The 12519-nt window shown below is 59.3% G+C and overlaps 1 protein-coding gene across 2 annotated transcripts in view; it reads right to left on the reverse strand.

The window, feature by feature from the left end:
- Window positions 1-2399: 2399 nt before the first annotated feature.
- Window positions 2400-12519, reverse strand: part of LHPP (phospholysine phosphohistidine inorganic pyrophosphate phosphatase) — a 111922-nt gene continuing 101802 nt past the window's right edge. For both annotated transcript variants that reach the window (XM_074338832.2, XM_019742214.3), the window contains one exon: window positions 2400-3227. In XM_074338832.2, coding sequence (XP_074194933.2) covers window positions 3131-3227 — 97 coding nt within the window. In that variant the 3' untranslated portion in view covers window positions 2400-3130. The remainder of the gene's footprint in view (window positions 3228-12519) is intronic.

The following is a 12519-nucleotide window of genomic DNA, read 5'->3' on the forward strand; positions in this document are numbered from 1 at the left end:
ACTTTTCTATTGAATTTCCTATAGCAATACATATTGCTTTTATAATCTAAAAGAAAAATCAAAAGTTAAGGAAAAATGAAGGGCGGACGGGTGGCTCAGTTGGTTAGAGCGTGAGCTCTGGGCAACAGGGTTGCCAGTTCGATTCCCACATGGGCCAGTGTGCTGCGCCCTCCACAACTAGAATGAAGTCAACGAGCTGCTGCTGAGCTCCCGGGTGGCCAGATGGCTCAGTTGGTTGCAGTGCAGGCTCTCTACCACAAGGTTGCCTGTTCGACTCCCGCAAGGGATGGTGGGCTCTGCACCCTGCAACTAAGATTGAACAGGGCACCTTGCACTGAGCTGCCGCTGAGCTCCCGGATGGCTCAGTTGGTTGGAGCTCGGGCTCTCAACCACAAGGTTGCCGGTTGAACTGCGCCCTCCACAACTAAGATTGAAAGGACAACAACTTGACTTGGATGGAGCTGATGAGTCCTGGGAAAAACACACCACTGTTGCCCAGTAAAAAGTCCTGGAAATACACACTGTTCCCCAATAAAGTCCTGTTCCCCTTCCCCAATAAAATCTTTAAAAAAAAAAGAAAGGTAAGAAAAAATGAGATCCTGCAAAGTGCCTGATATGTTTATCATCTAAACTGGGACGATTCTGAGAGGGGAGGCCCGAGCTATGGAGTGGGAGGTGGACCCATGAGCACAGGGGCCCTTCCCTGCATCCCCACTTCTGTGCCCTTCCCACCTGCCCACCCTGCGAGGGGTGGGACAGCCCAGCAGGAAGGGACTCGGCCCTCCTGAGTCTGAGGGACCTCGTTCAGCCTGATCTGGAGGAGAGGAGGGCTGACGCCAGCTGGGCGGGACAGGCGCACACCTGGTGCTGAGGACCAGACTCCCCAGCCTGGCTCCTGCCTCGTCAGCCCTGAATGCCAGCTCCCCTGCAGCCTGAGAGCTCTGCCTGCCCTGCCTGGGGGCACGGAAGGAGGGTCTGCAGCAGGCCAGGACGGACCTGGACGGGCCCAGGGTGAGGAAGGTCCTACTTCTTGGCAGCACTGTCACCTCTGGTGGCAGCAAAACAGGTCAGCATCCCCAGCCAAGTGACAGGGCACCTGGTGTGGCCTGGTCCCTGGCAGGACTCAGGAATGCCTGCTAAGGAAAGGATGAGGTCGCTGAAGCTCAGGGGTTACACGCTGCCCCCCAATTTTAGGGCCAGACCTCAATTCCAAAGAACATTTTGTCCCTAGAGGGAGGACGCGCGCTCTGACTTGCATGGAGAGGGCCACCCCACAGATTGTGGAAGGGATAGAAAAGGCATGGCTGCAGGATCAGACCTTGATTCGTGCCTCAGCTCTGCCCCTACCCAGTCAGCCCGTAGGCGAGTCGGTGAGGCCCCTCCTCTCTGCACCTTAGTTTGCTTATCTGTAAAAAGAGATGATATCACCCACTTCACTGACCCCACAGCTTAGGGAGGGGGTGCCGTGTCCTCTGCCCAGACACAGCAGGGGCCTGCACCTGCTGTCCCTGTGACACCCTCCCTGTCCCCACTCCTGGGCAGCAGCTTGCCAAAGGCAAGCCCACTTGTCACGGTGAGAATACCAGCCTCCTTCCTCTGGGGCTGCAGGCTGCTGCAGAGGGCAGCACGCAAGGACAGCTGCGAGGAGGGAGAAAGACGGAAAACGAGCAGAAGGCTGAGGGCTGTCCCCATGCAGTCGTCCGCGAGGCCCTGCTGAGCTGCAGCCCTTGTGCACCCGCTGACCAGCCACCAGCCAGGCCACCATGTGGGTCCTCAACAAGCTGTAATTAGGGGACTCGATCAAAGAGCATATTTTCCAGTTCATAGGCCAACACCCCTCCTCCCTCACAGGCCAGTGACACCAGCCTGGTGGCCTCCCATCTTGATGAAAGGAGCCACCACCGGGCCCTCCTAATCCTGATCTAATGATGGCTGGTCAGCAGGTAAGGCCTGGGGACCGCAGGGAGTCCAGGGTTTTATCGTCGTCGTCTGCCTTTGTTTCGTGGAAATCCTGTCACAGAGGACCCAGGACTTCTTTTATGAGACGTTATCTCCCAAGATTGATGTGGGGAGAAATGGCACCATCAAGTTATCTGTTCAGCTGATTGATTTTGAAACCTGAACTGGGCGGTGAGGGAATTAAGGAAACGCATGGCTCCTCACGCTGGCCATGGGGCTGACCTGGAGGGAAGGCCGACATTTGTCCCCTTGGAACCTAGGGCAGTGCACTGTCCCCTCACTCCGTTAAATGAAGGCGTTGGGGCAGGTGAGATGTCTCAGGGCCTGGCAGGCCCTCTGCTGTTCAGCGGTTCCAACCCATGGCAGGACCAGGGAGCAGGCTGCGGCCCTGCCCACCGCCTCCCAGCCCACAGCCCTCAGCAGTCAAGGCCCGAGTCGGCTGCAGATCAGGGGAGTTTATTTAACCATTAGTTTCCTCCTGCACACACTGGGGAGGACACAAGTCTACCAAGTTGTAGCTCCAAAAAGTACCCTCTGTGCCTGCAACCTTGATCCCAGAGGTTAACATTCTTGCTCTATAGCACGTGGTCTTCCAAGTGCCCTTGGAGCTGCCCCAGCTTTTGGCTCCAAAGGTGACTTCTGGGGACAGGAGAGGCGGTGGGCTGGCATTGCGTGGGGTGGGGGGAGGGCAGGGTGCTAAGCGGCCACGGGTGGGGATCTCTGGGCAGTCTCAGCTCAGAGCTGCTTGGACTGCACGAGGGGCTCGTTTCCACCAGGCTCCTCACTACATGCAAAGAATGTTGGATAAAGAGGCAGCAGGCAAATGGCCCTGGTCCCGTTAGGCAGGACACTGACAGGCCCCGGTGCACAGGGGCACGTGAGTCGGGGACGTTCCCAGAGCACCTCCGGCCCACGCCCAGAGCATTTCCTTCTCTGGAGGTCTGTTCCACTGTCCTGACTTCACTAGGGCAGCACAGGCAGGCCATTAGGAAGGGGACACACTCTGTCTGGGAGACTGGGGGACATGACTGGGGGGGGGGAGGGCTCAGCAGAGGGAGACAGAGGCAGGGCTGGCCAGGCTCAGGCCCGAGGCAGGACAGCCCACACCTGTCAGGCCGCTGCGCTCTTGCCTGGGGGAGGGGCAGCAGGAGGCTGGGGCCTCCCAGGCCTGTCACTTGTCTGCGTGCTGCAGGAGCAGGTCCACAGCCTCTGCGAGGTTGTCCACATAGCCGTCAGCCTTCACTTCCGGATGGCGCTCGTCACTGGGCCTGGAGAGCGGGGAGGTGGTCAGTCAATTGGCGACCCCATGCTGACTCCCCTGAAGCCGCTGCCTTCCAACATCTAGCACGGCCAGGTCAGGCAGCCTGTGACCGACAGCTGTCCCCCTCCCTCCCCCAGAACACACGCACCTCCCTCCTGACTGGTCCCTCCACCTGGAGGCCCCCCCAGACCACGTCCCTGCTCAGAGCCCTGTGATGGAGTGACCGCATCACACCCTTGACAGTGGGGCCATGAGCTTGTCTGTAATCTGAGCTCCTTCCTGCCCAAACCCAGGTGGCCCACATGCCACCTGCTCGGTGCCCTCCGAGGCCATTGCTGTCTCTGGGCTCCTGGCAAAGCCACTCTCTGGCTGGGAGTTTAGGGACGAGCACCACCCGAAGCTTTTGTCCATTCCCTAGGTCTCCTGAGGCCCAGCTGGAGGCTGAGGACAGGAGGCTGAAACCGCGTGATAAACGCTGACACCTGTGGGGTCTATGCAGCACCAAGGGGACCCCACATGGGGACTCTGTGGGGGAGGGGCTGTGCGCTGACTCCTGAAGTAGAGTGGGGCTCCAGGTGACACGGGAGGTGGAGGGGACTGGAGCTCGGGATGGGCTTCTGGGTACAAGAGTCTGGACAGTAGGAGAAGCTGGGACCTTGTCCCGGGGGCCATGGGCGGCCTGGGGGGCTGTGAGCTGGAGAGTAGGGTTCTGCTGACCAGAAGGCCCCGCTCCAGTACTCATGAGCTGGATCTTGGCAGGAATGGGGGCCCCCTGTGCAACCTCACACAGCGAAGAGCCCGCTGCTCCTATCCCCCCGAGGTCTGACCGCGCCTGCCCAGCAGACAGGCCACCACCTCAGAAGCTCCCGCCCTGGTCTGGAGTGGTGGAAGTTGGTTCTGACAACTTCCTAAAAGCCAAGCTTCACTTTGAAGGGTCTGGTTTCTGCAAAGCCCGTCACCCTAAAAGGCCTGTCATGAGCAAGGGTACCTCTTCCTCTAAAGAGTTTTCAGCCCAATGGCCTGGGGGCCACCTCCCCAGGGGCTGCTGAGGACAGAGGGGGGGGCAACCAGCAGCCTTGAGCGGGGGACACCGCGAATGACTGAGGGCATCGTTTTCTGGTTCCCGAGTGTGGCCACCCTGCAGCTCATGGATCGACATGCTCACGGACAGGCACCCACAGGGCGTGCGACTGACTCCCCCAAACGTGAGGCCCCACACCGTGAGCCTTGGGGCAGACCAGGGACGAGTACACAGGGACCATGCCCACCACCCACCGGATCACCGACTCAAGCCATCACCGACACGCAACTACTAGTGAGCGTGGGAATTCACGTTATCCTGCGTCAGTGCCGAAATGCGTACTTGTCACTCTCAAAAGGTAGCACGGCCACTGCGGAAAACTGTTGGTACGTACTTGTGACCCAGCCATGCCACTCCTAGGTATGCACACCACAAAAGTGCCACATGTTCACCAAAAGTCATGTGTAGCATGTTCAAAGCAGCTCTAGTTGTAAAAGCAGAAAGACGAAAGCTGCACACACGCCCCTCAGCAGGACAGGGGCAGCTGCAGTGCCAGCACAGCTGGGGTCACCGCACTACAAAACACCCAGACTGCATTACTCCACGCTGCAGTGTCTGTCCAGTGTCCCCACAGGCGTCACGACGGGCACAAGAAGCCTGGCGCACAGGACCCACACTAGACAACCGGTTCATACCAAGTCCAGGAACAGGCACAACCAGTCTGTCCAGTGCAGGGGTCAGAAGACGTATCCTTGGAGGATACGAGGCTGGCAGGAGAGGCCTGGCACAGGTGTTCAGCACCGTTATGGCGACAATTGAGAACTCTGCAAGCGATCAGGGAGCAACTGTGTGCTGGGGCCGGGGCTGGGGCTGGGCAGGGAGATGGAGTAGGACACTCAGACGGGACCCACAGATACACATCAGTATGTGAGGTCCAGGGAAGACCGAGTGAGTGTGTGTGTTGGGGTGGGGGGTAGCCATGGGCACTGGAATGGGAGGGGCAGGCAGGCTGGCATCAGGATGCTTTGGGGACATCCCAGCAGCCTGAAGGAAGTGGCCAGCGGCTGGCTCCAGCACTGTGGCCCGGCCCCTGCTCTTTCCTATGTGCAGGAGGCTTGAGTCCCTTGTGGTCCTGGACAGGCCCTTTTGGGCTCCCCTCAGCTACCCCTGGGCCTGGGAGCAGCTCTGAAGCTCCACTCACAGACATGGTGGGGGTGCTCCTGCCTCCACTTAGGAAGGGGCTGTCGGGGGAAGTGGGGTGGCCAGGCAGGCTTCAGGCTGTGCCTGCCCAGGTGCCGACACACTTGCCCTGCTCTGGGACCCCTCCCACCATGCCCTCAGATCGCCAGCTCTTCTCTCCACAACAGAGGTCAGAAAAGGAACAAAACTTCTCCCCGCAAACACCCTCACCCCGATTCATCCCCCAAGTCCCTGGGCAGCTGGCCCTCCTCAGATACCTTCAGGGGACCCTCGGGTCAGGTTTACTGTCCAATGAGGAAACAAATCCCCCATCAAAGAAATGCTCTGTAATGAGATTCTAGCCAGCCCTGCTCAGCATACGGTACCTAGCCGAATGGCGTGCATGGCTAATTATGTTTAATTACATATCATTTAAATTCGAGAATCCATTAAAAGAAAGGATTGCATCAGCAGCCGGCCACTGTTTGCCAACACGGAGGAAATCGTGAACTTTTATGTCTCAATTACGTGACAGTGCTGAGGGCTGCGGCTCTCAGGGAGGGACTCGTTCTGGGCCCACCCGAAGGCCCAAAGGCCCGGAAGCAGATACACTTGGCCCAGTGGACCCCACTCCATGCTGGCCAGTGACCTGTGACCCATGGAGCCTCAAAGACTGCACACAACAGAGGCTGAACCAAGAAAACCAGCAGACATGCCCTTGGCAGTGGAACAGAGCAGAGAGGGTGACGGGGAAAGGGGCCAAGAGAACCCACTGGCCCTGCCAGGACAGAGCACAACATGTGGGGCAGGAAGAGAGAGGAGAGCTGAGATGGGGTGGGGATGTTGGGGGGAGAGACAGACAGACAGACAGAGGGACCCAGGGCTACACACACAGAGGAAGAAAGAGGGAAGAAGGGCAGCATGACAGAAACAGAGAGGGAGGGAGGGAGGGAGAGAAACCAAGTCAGGGAGACAGGCAGAGAGAGGAGAAAACAGAGAGAAAAGAAGGTGGGAGAGAGCAGGAGACACAGAGACACACGGAAGGAGGGGGAGCAGAGAGAAGGTGAGAGAGACAGAAAGAGAGGGACCGAAGGAAGGAGGCCAGAAAGACAGGGACAGAGAAACAGAAAAGGGAGACAGAGAGACAGAGCATACATAAAGTTTGGGACTGGGTGGGACAGACACCAGAGTCTCCAGGCAGACAGCGGGCAGCACCTGGTGTGTCCCTGAGCTGCCTCAGTGGCCTGTTCCTGGCCACGAGTGCCCTGATCACCCCTCTGTTGCTGCACCCCACGGGCTCGGCTGAGGCCCCTCCCCTGCCCCACGCCCACACAGGGTGGCCTCCCTGCTCTGCTCCCCATGAGCTATCTCTTCACCTCCCTGAGCCTCAGTTTCTGCATCTATAAAGTGGGCATATAACTCGGTTCTCAGGATCACTCTGAGCATGAAGAGAGGTGTGACTGAGGGCACACGTGGTGCTTCCCTTGCACCTGGGGGGCCCTCAAGCAAATGTGGGCATCCACCTTGCTGCCCCCTGACCTCCTGCGGCTCATAGTCCAATTCCACACTCCCAGTAGGGACCAGTGCTGGGAAGGGAAGAAAGGAGCTCAGGGTCTGAGGGACATTATAAGGGGAGCTGAGGGTGTCAGGGAAGCTTCCAGAAAGAGGAACATGAGGCTGGATTCCCACCCCACCCCACATCCATAGGCCTCAATTCTAGCCGCCTCAGGTCTTGCCCCAAAGGTAGAGGCAGAGGCAGACCCGAGGGCAGTGTCCCACAGAGGGCAGCAGGCTCCTCTCGGCTCTCCTGGGCTCCTGTGGGTGGGCCCTCTGTGCACAGCAGCCTTGAGTGGGTCCCACTGCCCCAGTTTTGGAGTTGGAAGTGGAGACACAGAGCTGTGACGTGTCAGCAGGAGCAGGAGGTTGACCAGGAGCCAGCATGGCTTCCACCCCCTTGCTGAGTTGAGCCCCTTTTCAAGGGTACAATGGGGCCTTCTACTCAAGACTGTCCCTTCCCCTCTTTCTTCCCATCTGCTGGCTCCTCCCTCCCTCTTCTGCAGCCCCCACCTCTCCCTGTGTAAACTCTGCTGTGGCTGCCTGTCGCCCATGTCACCGCCCAGTTCCTTAGCAGAGTCGACGAGTCTGTCCTAACGAGGTGTCCTCCACACGCCAGCCACCCAGGGGCCAGGCCTGCTGCTCTTCAGCCCTCACGGCTCTCCCACAGCTCTGTCCATGGCACGATCACCAGGTCCTGCTCCACCTGCAAACTCCTACTCATCCTTCAAGACCTCACCCACTTGTTCCCACGTCCAACTCTATGCTCCATCCCACAGGGTGAGTTGCTCTCTTTTGAACACAGCACTTGCCCCCTGCCCCACCCTCCATTCTGTCCTGCTGGTGCCCCGCTGATGTGAGCTGCCTAGAGCGCGGGGCCAGGCTTCCTGCCGTGGGTGGTCACCCACACAAGCCTGGCCCAGCACAGGCACCCAGGAAGTGTCTGCTGTCGTGTGATGTGAATGAACAAAGGGTGCTGCCTGTCATTAGCTATTCCTCCCCCTCATGTCCTGTCAGCCGAGGGAAGGAGGGAGCCACCGAGGAGAGAACAAGGCCAATTTGTGCGTGGGCCTGGACAGTGCCACAGGGACCGTCTTTGTACCAGCCGAAAGAAAATGGTGGCCGAATTTCCAGGCAGGAGCCCAACAAGGTCCGTCTCCACGCCGCCTCCCTCTCGCGGGCCCACAAGGGCCAGCGCCTCCTCCCTGGCTCCACCCACAAGGGGACACAGGTGCAGCGTCTCCCTGGGGTCTCCAGGCGTCAGTGCCACCTCCCCACCCGGGTCTGCTCCAGGGCAAGGCCCCCCAGAGGCTCCTCAAACCACAGGCCCCAGCATTGATCACACAGGGAGGGACATGCGTCCTTGTCCCCAGTTGTTTGGGAAGGACCAGCCGCACCCCTAGTGGCTGAGGGCCAGGCCCTGGGGGTGGGCTGGCCAAGTGAATTCAGGGAACTGGACCTGGAGGGTGACACCATTGAGAATGACGCCAATTTGGGCTGTGCTGACTGACGAGTTTGGAAGAAAAGGACAGAGGATGTCACGTCCTGGGGCCAGAGGTGAGAGGCAGAGCTAGGGGCCTCTTTCCACCTGAGCCCCAGGAGTCCAAGACCCAGGGGCCTGCGCAGTTGTTTATAATGGGGTTTGGGCCAGAGCGTGGCCTCCTGCAAATGCCCAGAGGATGCTGCCTGTAGATCCGCCTCCACCCGCCTTCATCTATGCTTTTCTGGGGGCTGATGCCTTGTGGCCCAAACATGAGGCCTGTGCCACAGGGCTGCCCACTGTCCACCTGCTGGCCCAGGACGCACACTGTCAAGATAGCAGCTTGCTGGGGGCCCAGTGGGGCGGTCATTGACCTCCTGGCCTGAGCTGGCTTCAGGCAGGTGCCCGAGGGTCAGTGGTCGGTCATCGTGGGGTGGCTGGGAGGGCGGAGTCAGCCACAGATCTCAGATGGGTTGCTTCTCCTCTGTCCCCTGGGCCAGTGGGGGACCTGGGTGCCTCTGGGAAAGTACTGGGTCCTGCTGCTGACAAAGAAACTGATGTGGGAGTTCCTCGTGCCTTTATCCAGCCAAGGTCTGCTGAGCGCCTCCTTCCCAGGGACCCTGACCTGGGAGGTCCCACAGAAGCCCTGGGCCATCCTGCCTGCATGCCTTGTTCGTGGCTGAGCCTGGTCGCTGGCTCCAGCCTCAGACGCCCATCCTCACTCAGAGACCAGCTCAGCCCTCAGGCCTGGGGCCCCTATCTCGTCACCGGGCCCTCAGCAACCCTGGCCCCCATGCCCCACTTGGAGACCCTATAGTCTGGGGCACCTCCTGTCACTGATGGCAGGGACCTGCCCTCCCTCCCTTGTCCAACAAGCTCACACAGACAGAGGCCACTACTTTAAATTCATGCAGGGAGAAAATACCAAAATAAAAACCCAAGCCTAAAGAGTGCTTGCCTCAGGCTGCCCTGAGGCCCACAGCTCCCCGGTCAGGAAACAGAATGGGGACAGCTTCTGCAGGCTGGGACCTCCCCTGAGGTAGAAGGTTCAGGTGTCTGGGCCTCCCCTGTCTATCTGCTCATCTGTAACAGGTAGAGGGTGGGGAGGGGGAAGAGGTAACCCTCCCCCAGGTTACCCTCCCCATGGAGTCTTGGTGCAAATGAGAAAGCAGAGGTGTGCCCTGGGTGACTTGCAGCCTGAACCACCTCCTGAAACCTTCCTCCCACCCAGGGAGAGCCAGGCCCCTCAGGGAACTAACAGTGGAGCCTGGGGTCTGACACTTATAGGTTAGGGGATGGGGCGTCACAGGTGCTCAGCCAGGGTAGTAACCTTGAATAGAGGTGAGGGGCTGAGCCTTAGAAGGTGCAAGGTCACAGGCAGCTCTGTGTGTGATGATAAGGGACCCCAAATCACCCCAAGACTGTCCCCCCAGCCCTGGTACCCCTCCCAGGAGCTATGGCTGGCTATCCCCCTTTCTTTCTGCCTCTGCTTGTCAGAGGAGCTAAAGGTGGGGTAGGCTCCCGTGCCCACCAACGGGGAGACACACCCTCCCCGCATGTGCACGTGTGGGCTGCCGTGGGCTGGGGGTGCCATCCAAAGACAGGGGAAGGTGGTATTACCTGTGTTTCCTGCCTCGAGCCTTGGTGGTCCCTATGTTTTTCCTGGGAGTCTGACCTCATCCTGACATGGTGGTGAGCTAGGGCGAGGGGCAAGGATAGCTCATTGGTTGCCCCTTTGCCCCCGGCCCCAGAACCCCACACTGGCTGACCTGTTTCCAACTGGGGGGGACCAGGAGTTTCTCCCAGTAGAAGGTGCTTACTGGACCAGTCCCAGGGGCTCTGAGCCCTGGTGAGTAAACCGAGGCACGTCAGGGACTTGCCACAGACTAGAGTTCCCACCCAGCCAGCAGGCAGGCCCAGGGTAAGGGAGAAGACCATCCAGCTTAGGGAATGGATGAGCCACAGACACTGTACCAAGGACGAGGGGACAATGGTGCACTGGCCCCCATGTCTGCTACGGACAGCCTTGGAGGAAAATTTCCCATGTACCCTGCACAAGGCCCCACGAGGTGGGCACAAGACTGGCTGATTCTAGAGATGATGACAGACGCAAAGGGGACCTCTGGCCGACTGAGAGGCCTGTGGGCAGGGGCACAGCTCACCTCGGGTCAGCTCCAGGACAGGCGGGCCCTGGGAAGTGTGGACCAGCCTGGACAAATGCAGTGAAGACAGCACAGTGTTTGTGGGAAACTGACGAGGAAAATGAAGTGGCACAACCGCCAGGGACCCGCACACAGCCTCGCCTGGGGCTGGGCACGCCCGGGCAGAACCATGCTGATGCCAGGACTCCATATCTGGGCCTCCATGTGCCCAGCACCCGGGGCGAGGCCTGAGCAAGGCCACACCCCACCCCGCAGGCAGAGGGCAGTGGGGCCCGAGCCCAGCAGAGAAAGGACTTCACCATGGCCCCGGCACCCGCCCTCGGGGCTGCTGTGTCCACAGGGAGGAAGCTGGCCTGTTTACAGCGTGTTTCAGCCTGGTGGAACCTCGTCAGCCAGAACGACCCACAGCACCAGCTGTTTCCTGTGCAGTTCTCACTGCCCGTCGAGTGCAGGCACCTGAAGGCAGGGTGCGCTGAAAATGAGTGGGTGGTGCCACACGGCTGCCCACCAGTATGTTGGCGGTTGGTTCCTTGAATCCCCAGCCCTGGCTGGAGCCCTTGGCCCAGCCTTTGCCCATTTCGCATGAACAGTGAGACCAGAGTCACAAACCAGTGGCCCCTGGATATGTCTGGTTGGGCCCACACCATGTTTTTCAAAAATAGAAACTAGAAATTGGGCTTGTTTTGAAAGTCTTGCCAGCATCCCTCAGGAAAAAATGAGCGGATGCAGTGTGACAGCAAAGCCTTTGAACGGCGCAGGTGGCTTCTAGTTTGCCACACTCCCCGCCATGCTCTGTTGCATCCCTGTTCTCAGACCCGGCCCTTTTTCACTCTAGTACATTTCCTGCACTATCTGAATTTGCTGCCATGCCCTAAAGCACTGGCTATGTGTGACTCCTTTCCCAAGGAACAAGTCACCTCCTTCAGAAGCCTTCCCCAGCCCTCACCTCTGCTCCATGGCAGTTGTGTTGACCCCATCAGAGCACCTGCTGCACTGTCTGGTTACCTGTGTGACATCCCCTCCAGGCTGTGAGCTCCCTGAGGTCAGGGGTCGCTCTGTGGTGGCCTCATGCCCCCAGCATGAGGCCTGGGCTCCTGGCAGAGACAGAACAGTCAGTCTAAGCAGACGAGCAAATAGCCTCCTGCCTGCCTTCCAGGGGCTGTCTGTCATCACCCACGCATCTGGCTGTCCGTGAGCCTGAGCCCTCCTAGAGACCTAGGTGTGGGGGCCAGTCCATGCCCATAGCCAATGGGTGATGGCAGAAGGGCAGGTGTCTGAGGCCTAGAGCCCAGGGCCCAGCAGTGGGCCACATGTGCTCTGAATTCCTCACCTCCTTGGCGAGGCCCCACTGTAGAGGCCCCAAGCACCTGAGCTCTCAGTCTGCATGGCAGTGCCAGGCCACAGAGAATTTCCTTCTGGAGAACCAGGATGAAATGCCCTCTCTCCCCAAACCCAGACTGTTACAAGCATGAAAGTGCCACCCCGCCAGGGCCAACAGCCAGCCTGGGCCAGCCCTGCTTGTAGCCAGTCTTACTGAACCCTAAGAGGCAAACTCTTCATGCCCACCCAGGCTCCAGCACCAGAGCAGCATCCCAAGCAGAACCGTAGATGCTGGTTTTGGAAGCAGAAGCTTACAGAAGCTGGGGGCTACACAGAAACAGCAGAGGGGCACCTGTCACCCTTGCAGCACCCCACCACCAAGACCAGATCCAGTCTCCCTAACGTGGCCCATGAGGTTGCCCCAGAGCCCACAGCCACCCCCCACTGCTCCCCTTCTCTGTAACTCCCCAGCTCTGGTGTTTATCCTGTCACTTTCCCCAGACTGTCGGTGCCACTGTTAGAACATCCTGCAGCCCTCTGCAGGGCCCGACTCAGAGACCCCCCCCCCCCACTCCAAGGCCTC

This window comes from Rhinolophus sinicus, chromosome 15 (genome assembly GCF_057876585.1).
Source record: "Rhinolophus sinicus isolate RSI-liver-muscle chromosome 15, RSI-T2T, whole genome shotgun sequence".
Classification (NCBI taxonomy): Eukaryota; Metazoa; Chordata; class Mammalia; order Chiroptera; family Rhinolophidae; genus Rhinolophus; species Rhinolophus sinicus.